Here is a 9,143-nt window from a genome sequence, read left to right on the forward strand (position 1 = left end):
TGCACTGAGCAGGGACACCTCCAACTAGATCAGGTTGCTCTGGGCCCCATCAAGGTTGCCCTTGAGTGTCTGAGTAAGGAGGGCTGGCCAAAGGTTATGAGAAGCAGAGCTGTGTTGAATGCCAGGCAGTAGGCAGATCAGGCTGGCCACTGGTCACCCAGGTCCTGGCTGGAGGAGAGCAGAGACACAGGCAGCCCAGAGGGCAAAAGCAGGAACACTGTTGCTCACTGAGCAGAGAAGCCTTCACTTGGAGCACAGTTGTGCAGCAGCTTCATGAACACCTCCCTGGAGCACTGCAGTCACCATGATGCAGAGGCGTAGGAGCCCTTCTTGGATGGGGCACTGGCACTTAGGGTTGCCAGATGCCCTTTATGACCACTTTTGGGAGCCAGGTGCCTGCAAACCTGCTGCCAGGTACAAAGCTGGGGTTTGCCTTTGGCACAGTGAGGCTGCATCAAGTTTCAACAACTACTGCAGTCAAAGTTCTGACAGCCCTGCCAGGCACCTGACCACTCCACCCACACTCCTCCCAAGAAGTTCTTCAGGAATAAAAGAAATGATGTTATCTTGCTGCTGCAACACAAATATTAGGGGAAAGTCCTGACACTGCTGTTCTGGGCTGGAAATCTCTACCTTCTGTCACTTCACAAGCATTCTAAGCCTCTCCCCTCCACATTTCCCCAACTTCTGAGCAAGACAAAGAATCACTCACAGTGGAGTTTCTGGAAAGGTTTTGGTTCTGAGGGAAATCAGAATCCTGCTATCCAAACATGCTTTCTTTCTGCACCCTTTATAAGACAACATTCTCCTCCTGTCCAGAGGGCCTTGCCACCAAAGCTTTACCTTCCCTCTCCATGGCTCTCTGGAGAACAGCTTGATGCTGTGCCAACTGCTCTACCACTGCTTGGCAGCTGGCAGGCCAAACTAGCACTGAGCAGAAGCTTGTTTGCTCTCCACCACCCGCCCACACCATCTTATTCAACTGTCCTCTGACACTTGGCCACCAAGAGGACGAGCAGAGCCCTCAGATGCAACAGGGACAACTCCTTCATTTCCCTCCCTGTGGTGTGATATTCTCACCTGGTGTTTGCTGATACTGAGACCTGTGTGGTCTTGGGAGCTGGAGAGCTGAACCTACTCAGGAAGTAATGTGATGCCTCAGCTTCTCTAGAAAACGTTTGTACTCTGATATACAAACCCTTCCACTTCTACAGCAGAAGAACCACCTTGGTCACAGAGTGAGTGCCTGTCTCCCCACTACAAACCTGGGGTTGCTGGTAACTGGGAAATGCAACCCAAGTGGAGAGAATCCTTTCACCTCTCACACTATCACTATGGTTGGAAAGGACCTTCAAGGCCATCAAAGTCCCAACTACTCTGTGCTGTCCTACCTGCAGAGTAGTGCTCTGGTCAGAGAAGGGGGAACTGAAGAAGGTGGTGACTATGCTCATCACTATTTCTGTGACGTACTTCTCCAGGACGCAGTCCGCATGCTTTCTGTCGCTGGTGTTGTTGCAAGCCTGCAAGACAATTCAGTCTCAGGTCAGGAAAAGCTCAGCCAAGGTGGCTTAATGAGTGTCACAGGCTGGAATTCTTCATTTTGCACAGGGATTCCTTGCCATGATGATATTTACGCCACTTGGGACCCCTGGGTTTCCAGCACACACACACACAGGAGCAGAAGCCCAACACCGTTATTGGTGTCATGTGACAGCACACAGCTTGTTCAGGAGGCAGGGAAAAACACAGTGCCTTTGAGGAAAGCAGGAGGGCAGGGAGGACTGAGGTGTAGTGGGGAAATACTTGGAATCCCAGGCAAAAAGCCAAATGGCCAAACAAATGCCAAGCTTGGGAAAAATTTGTTTTGACCTGCCAAAAAACATTGCCTCTTGCTGGGGAAGGAGCTCACTTCTCCTGGCCAGAGTGAGCAAGCCAGAAGGCAGAAGAGAAAGAGGCACCAGACAACAGGGCAGGGTGTGGGGCTTTGCTGAAGGGTTGTTTGGGTTGGTTTTTTATGTGTCCCATGGAGTAGGGCTAATGACATCCACAGGCACAAGGAGAAGGCAGGTATCAAGTTGAAGGAGCACAGTGTTGAGGGTACTGATTGCCTTGATGCATTGTGACTCTGATTCACAGATTGCAGGGGGTTGAAAGGGACTCTCTCAAAGGTCATCTTGTCCAAACCCCCTGCAAGCCAGCAGGGACACCTCCAACTAGATCAGATTGCCCCAGGTCACCTCAGGACTGATCCTGCACATCTCCAGGGATGATGTCTTGCTCTCGCTGTTCTTTGCTGCTTTTGGAGTTCAGCTGCTAGAATCAGAGCTCCTTACCCGACAGATGTCAAGCAGGAAGTTCTCAAACAGCTTCCACATATGATTGCTGGTGTAGATCTCTTTCATTTCTACTTCTGTGTCCACATAGCAATGATTCAAGAAGTTGATGTAGGCAATTTTGACCTAAAAGGAGAGGAGAAAAGGAAATAACCCCAAGCCTACAATAACAAAAGCAAACCTGACTGGGATTCTGAATGAGTCTAATGCCACACCAGAGCTGCTGTATAAATCACTTGTAATGCTCCTTCTTGCTTCTCCTTCAGCCCTGGTGAAATTTAATGCCATGAATAGCAAGACAGCAGCCAAGAGAATACAGCAGGGTTACTGCAGACAAAGCATCAGTGTAATAATCCCTTCCAGTTCTGCAGAACCATCTGGTGAAGGTTAGCAGCACGCTCCAAAAACCTCTCTGCCTCAAGAACCCTCTAAAACAACTGAGTGCAGCATCACGCCCCCCATTGGCAGGGCAAGGAAACAAGTGCAAGAGGATTTAACTGAGCTGCCCAGGCTGAGTGGGGTTGCTGACAATTGCTTCTCTGGTTCTGCTTTCCCAGCTTATTGTCCACCTGCACCACCACCCTTCCCAGGCCAGGCTCAGCAATATCAAACCTCCCTCACAGTGTTGGAGAATGCACTGGATTGGAAGGGATTCTCAAAGGACATCTTGTCCAACCCCCCTGCAGTCAGCAGGGACGCTTCCAACTAGAGCAGGTGGCCCAGTCTGATCTTGCACATCTCCAGGGATGGGGCATCTACCACATCTCTGGGCAGCATGCTCCAGTATTTCACCCCCTTATTGTGAGGAACCTCTTCCTAATGTCCAAAGAACTTCCTTCCAGTGTCCACCTCAAACACCTCCAGGCCAGCACCTCCAAGGAGCCCTCACCTCAGGTATGCAATCCTCATGGGTCACTACCCTGACAATGTCATCCAGAGGAAGCAGGGAGTTGCACTTGATTTCTGTGTAGACATTTTTGCCCTCAGTGCACACAGCCAGCAGCTCTACCAAGTGGATGTGGTACATCAAGGGACTGTTCTCGTCCATCCGGTCCCTCTCGGATCTCATCATCTGCACCAGAGTCTGGAAGGAGGCTCTGTCATTGTAAAACACCAGGACATCTTCTCCTGCATTCACCAGCTGCCCAGAAAGAAAGAGACACCATCAGCAGCTCAAAGATCATCTCCCCACAGCAGCCTCTGGCTATGGCCAGTGCAAGCCCCAGTCAGCTCTTCTTCAGACACTCCAACGGAGGGCAGCCCACCAAGGCAGCTGGGCACTCCTCCCTCTCCTGATGCCTCCCTGGAGAGAGGGCTCAGCTATGACATTTTGCCTTCAAGAATTTACCACTTCTGAGCTGCTGAAGGACTTCAAAGCCAGCCCCACTGCCTGCTCAGACAGAAGTGGTGCCAAGCAGCTCGTGACTTTCCATTGTGCCTTTGGATTCCACATCTCTCCCCTCAGCTGACTTCTTAATTCACACACAGCTTGGGTCAGAGGCATGCCCTGGGGACATGCTGGGTGGGAGGACAGCAGGGCTCAGGAATTCCACCCTCCTGAACAAACATCAGCTCCCCACGGCTAATGAGTGACAGCTTAAGCCACACTGAAGATTTCAGTCAGCTTCACGTCTGAGGCCTGGACAGCCACATCTTCAGAGCAGTTCAGACCTTCTGTAACCCCATGAAGGGAAGGACAATGAGCAAATTGAGCTCTCCTCAGGCTGGGCACTTCTGAGGACACAGCTGGAGGGGCCTGGGGCTATCCTCCTGCAGGGTTAATGGCCAACAGCTAGATAAAATGCAGAATCACAGAATGGGTTGAGTTGGAAAGGACTTTAAAAGACCATCTAGTTCCAACTCCCCTGCCATGAAGGCAGGGCCTGACCCCAAATTAACTTCTTTTTCTCAGCAGCTGCTAACCCCCATGGAAGCACCTCACAACCTGGACTCCATGTTCAGAAGCTCACAAAACCATTTTTGAAGTGAAGGATAAAATACAGAAGACCTCTGATCAGTCTAGTAAAGACTGAGACAAAGTCCCAGAGCTTGCCAAACCTGATCCTTGGGCTCCCCCTGCTGAGGAGGCCAATCAAAATCCCAGCAGATGTGCAAGCCAAAACACATCACACCCAGCTCAAAGGCATTCATCCACCCTTCTCTCACCTCTCCCTGCTTGGCCCTCAACTTCCCAGTTGCCTACACACCTCAAGTTTTGGAGACCTTCAGCACTTAAACAGCTGAGTATCTTGAGCAGACAAAAAAAAAAAACCCTCTCAAAATACCATAGTGGTACAAACTTCTTTCTGCATTATTGATCTTAGATTTTAAGACAAGAAATTGCCCTCAAAATACCCTCATGGGACAGTTTTTCTCCTTCTCCTACCTCTCCCTGTTTATCCTCAATTTCTGAGTCACCTAAAGAGCTGAATTTTAGGAGACTTTCCCCCCTTCAAGCACTTAAACTGATGAAGGTGTAGATCTTAAGACAAAAAAATCCCACTCACAATACTCTCATGTACAAAATTCCTTCTGCATTAGTGATCTCAGATCTTAAGAAATTGCCCTCAACTATCATGGCACAGTTTTGCTCTTTCTCCTACTTCTGTTTATCCTCAATTTCTGAGTCACCTAAAGAGCTAAATTTTAGGAGACTTTTCCCCCTTTAGCACTTAAACTGATGAAGATATAGAACTGGGTAAGACAAAAATTTCCCCTCACTATACTCTCATGGTACAAATTTCCTTCTGTATTAGTGATCTTAGCTCTTAAGACAAGAAATTCCCCTCACAACACTCTCATGGCACAATTTGCCTCCTCCATCAGTGATCTTGAGGGGAAACTATTTCTCTTCTAGTCAATTTAGCCAGAGGAAAGCCCCCTTGCTTCAAAACCTACCTACAGGATGCTGGGTAGAGAGCTTAGAAGGTATCTTCTGAGCATCGTTAATCACCAAGCTCTCGTTTAGAGCCATGGGTGAGGAGCTCAGAAGGCTTTTGGTCACAGAGCAGCCTGTGCTTCCTGCTGGCTGCATGCTCTTTTTGCATTCTGAGAGCTAACTGTCAGCTTCTTGGCAGTGCCAGCAGTGAGAGGATCAATTTGTCAGGCTCACCAAATGGCATGTGCAAGAAAAACTTCTGCTCAGGCCCTGCAAAGCTCTACAGCTCTCACCTCAGCCATTACCATATCTTGGCATTTCTTAATGAATTTCCCTTCTGCCTTGACAATGGTCTGCAGGAACTTGATGTACTGAACGTTTCTGCCGTGGGTTTCGATGCAGTGGACAAAGTGTTGGACAACTCTTTCATTGATCTCACTGCACAGCTGGAAGTTGTTCATGAAGATGTGCTGCATGGTTACTGCTTCCAGGATCTAAAGAGAAAGGGGTGAAAGAAAAGAAGAAATTAGAAAAATACAAGCCACCAAACCCACACTGAGCAGGATGAAGTCAACACTCCTGTGGGCTCCAGGGCTGAGGAGAACATTCCTGAGGACCTAAGCTTTCAACACAATGGCTCAATCTGAGCCTATCTTGGGGCAACTCCAAGCACAAACCCAGGCTGTGCAAGGAGTAGCTGGAGAGGAGTCTTGAGAAGAAGGATCTGGGGGTGTTAGCTGGTGACAAACTCCCCAGCAGCCAGCAGTGGTCCCTGGCAGCCCAGCAGGCAGCTGAGTGCTGAGCTGCATCCAGAGCAGGGAGAGCAGCAGGGCAGGGAGGGGATTCAGACCCCACCTGTGCAGCACTGCCTCCAGCTCTGGAGCCCTCCACACAAGAAGGACCTGGAGCTGCTGGAGAGGGTCCAGAGGATCCACAAAGATGATCAGAGCCTGGAGACCCTCACCCACTATGGGGAAAGGCAGGGAGAATTAGGGCTGTTCAGCCTGGAAAAGAAAAGGCTCCAAGGAGACCTCAGAGCAGCCTTCCAGTACCTGAAGGGGCTCCAGGAGAGCTGGGGAGGGACTTTGAACAAGGGCTGGGAGTGCTGGAACGAGGGACAATGGCTTTGAGCTGGGAGAGGAGAGACTGAGACTGGAGATGAAAAAGAAAGTCTTGAGAGTGAGGGTGGGGAGACACTGGAACTGGTTGCCCAGGGAAGTTGTGGATACCCTCTCCCTGGAGGTGTTCAAGACCAGGTTGAATGAGGCCTTGAGCAAGCTGGGCTGGTGGGAGGTGTCCCTGCCCATGGCAGTGGGAACTGGAACTGCATGATCTTCAAGGACCCTTCCAACACAACCCATTCTGTGAATCTATGATTCAGAGTTCACTCCAGCCTCTTGAGCTTTCTGCACTGAAATGATTAGAAACAAACAGATCTTGCCAGCTTTTGAGGCTTTGGAACGTGACCCCTTCAACCAAACTTGCATCAGAACAGGCCCAGAGGCAATCACCAAGGACAATCCATTCTCTTCTTGCTAGGAACAACAATAAATCATGGCATGAGGTCACTCTTACCCCTGGGTTGAGGAACAGGTTTATGTGCTTGTGCAGCAAGGCCTGGTTCTGCTGGTTCCCAGCACAAAAGTTCTGTAAGAACTCATGTGCAAGCTTCATGATCTCCTGCATCCTGGTGTCTTCAGCCTGTGATGGCATGAGACAGGAGACTGGGGTTAAAAAGCCTCAGAAGTTCACTTTCAGGTGAGGAGCAGACAAGCCACAGCTCTGCAAGGGAACTGTCACGTCTCACACTCCAAAGGAAAGAAAACAAACCTCCACCCAGTTCACAGATAGCAAGGGATGAGCTTGGCCTGCCTCACAGTTTGAAAGGCCATCAAAAAGCAAGAGCATCACCCAAGTTACAGCAGTTTCCTCTCTCAAACTGCACACCCCATGGCCAAGCCTGCCAGCAACGTGCTAGAGTCACTTTTAGGCTGCTGAACATACCACTGCCTGGGCCAAACCACACATCAGCACCTTGGGAATGCAAGGGAAGGAGCCATGTTCCACTGAAATGCATTTCAGCAGTGATAGATAGGCAGGTCAGGGCTCAGAAGAGATGGAAAGTTGTTATTACTGCCCCAGTTCAGGCCAGCTGGTATTTACTGGAATCCAAACACTGCTTGCACACTTCCAGGCATGGCTGAATGGAATTACCATCACTGAGGGCAGGAAGTGCAGGCTGGAAAAGGAGTTGTCTGTTTTTAAGGGGTTTCATCTGTTTCCAAAGGTGAAGCACCTCCCAGCCTGCCTGGCCAATGAGCATCCACAGCCAGGGGACAGAAAGGTGAGAAAAGGTGCTAGAGGGAAGATTTTACTGCTGGGTTTATTTTAAGCAAAATATGAAGCAAGACAGCATTGAGACTCAGCTCAGCATTAATCAAAGCCACTGCCCAGAACTGCTGGGTCTCAGAAGGCTGTGGAGTTTGGAAGAGGGGACAGCAGAGTGACAGGGAGAACGTGAAGAGTTCCCTCACCTCTGTAAGTACCTGTCACTTGTGACTGATGGGTGGCCAAGGCAATGACCTCAGGCTGTGCTTCATCAGCACAAAGTGGTGCTGTGCAACCTCAAACCCTAGAGCAACCCCTAGTGGGTTTCAAGCTGCTCCACTGACACTACCCAGCACCTTGAGGTGGCTAATTAGCAAGAGCAGAGCTCATCAGGAGAGCCAGTTGGTATTTATTCATTGCTAAGGGGGAATCTGGGTCTCTGCAGCTGCAGGGGTCTGTGTCTAACAAGTGGGCAGACCTGCTGATAAATCCCACAGGGGCTCACCAGGCACCCTTTTAGCCCTCAGTCTTCCTAGGAGGGTTGTCATACAGCTGCCTTCTAGCAATAATGAGAGTCTTGCTTCCACTGTGTGGCAGTTTAGGCTGGGTGCCCCCTGCCACTGCCGCATGAGATACACCTCTGGTGTCCTGGGTGCCCACCCACAGGGGTGGACACAGGAAACGACGTATTTCTACCCATAAATCCTGCACCCTATAAGGCCATCTGCAGAGTCATTCTCTTCCTCTTTCTTCCCTCTGCTCCCATGGGAGATGTCCTCTCTTACTGGGTAATGCCGGGGGAGTATCCTCAAGGCCTCTTAGGCCTGCCTAGGCCTAATGCCAGGAGGAGAATGGAGGGGGGGCAGTCTCAGACCTGGCCAGCCTGAGACTTGCCTAGCAGCGGGAGGGGGAAGAAAGAGCCCTGAGGGTTTGGGTTTACCCTCAGGTGGGAAGAGGGGAAGGATTGGGAAGCTTTGGGAATTCTGTGAGGGGTTCTGTACGCTTTGGGATACTCTTTGTCACTATGCTTTGTAGTTTGTAGTTCTCTGTAGCTTCACCAATTGCTTTTCCATTTAAACTTTCCATCACTCTCCAATCCGTTTGTGTGAGTCTCATTCTTTTGTCCCTTTCGGGGCAAGAGAGGATCTGTCTGGCCCCAAACCAGCACACACTGCCACAGCTTCACTTCCAGCAGCACACAGCTCCCCTGAAAAGCTGGGAGTTGAGCTATGGACTTACTCTGAGCTCTGAAGGACAAAGGTCTCCAGGAAATGGGGCAGAACTCTGACTATTTATAAAGGTTTCCAATAGACAAAGCTTAGACAAGAGTCTCCTTCTCTGGAGAGACCCCAAACCCATCTAGCCACTGTGATTCTGGGCAAGCTGCTGTGGGTGCCCTGCTTTAGCAGGGTGGGGTGGATTAGATGATCCCCAAAGGTCCCCAACCCCAGCATGCTGGCAGTCTGTCACACTATTTTTGAACTGACTCTGAGGCTAAAGAGAATCCCCTCTGGGAACCCAACACAGAGGCAGAAGGTTCAGGAAGAATCAGAGGAGCTACTGAGGCCTGTCAAGAGGACACAAAGCAAGGTGACAGCCACACA

At 50.2% G+C, this 9,143-nt stretch overlaps 1 protein-coding gene across 1 annotated transcript in view; it reads right to left on the minus strand.

Annotated features, from left to right (window-relative positions):
- The window catches only part of ITPR1 (inositol 1,4,5-trisphosphate receptor type 1), a 183,029-nt gene that overhangs the window by 99,183 nt on the left and 74,703 nt on the right, over positions 1 to 9,143 (minus strand). Inside the window, exons 24-28 of the mRNA XM_054387579.1 lie at positions 6,787 to 6,912; positions 5,505 to 5,705; positions 3,223 to 3,474; positions 2,334 to 2,459; positions 1,392 to 1,520 (exon numbers count right to left, since the gene is read on the minus strand). Of these exons, the coding sequence (XP_054243554.1) occupies positions 1,392 to 1,520; positions 2,334 to 2,459; positions 3,223 to 3,474; positions 5,505 to 5,705; positions 6,787 to 6,912 (834 nt within the window). The remainder of the gene's footprint in view (positions 1 to 1,391; positions 1,521 to 2,333; positions 2,460 to 3,222; positions 3,475 to 5,504; positions 5,706 to 6,786; positions 6,913 to 9,143) is intronic.

Source organism: Indicator indicator, chromosome 15, assembly GCF_027791375.1.
Source record: "Indicator indicator isolate 239-I01 chromosome 15, UM_Iind_1.1, whole genome shotgun sequence".
Classification (NCBI taxonomy): Eukaryota; Metazoa; Chordata; class Aves; order Piciformes; family Indicatoridae; genus Indicator; species Indicator indicator.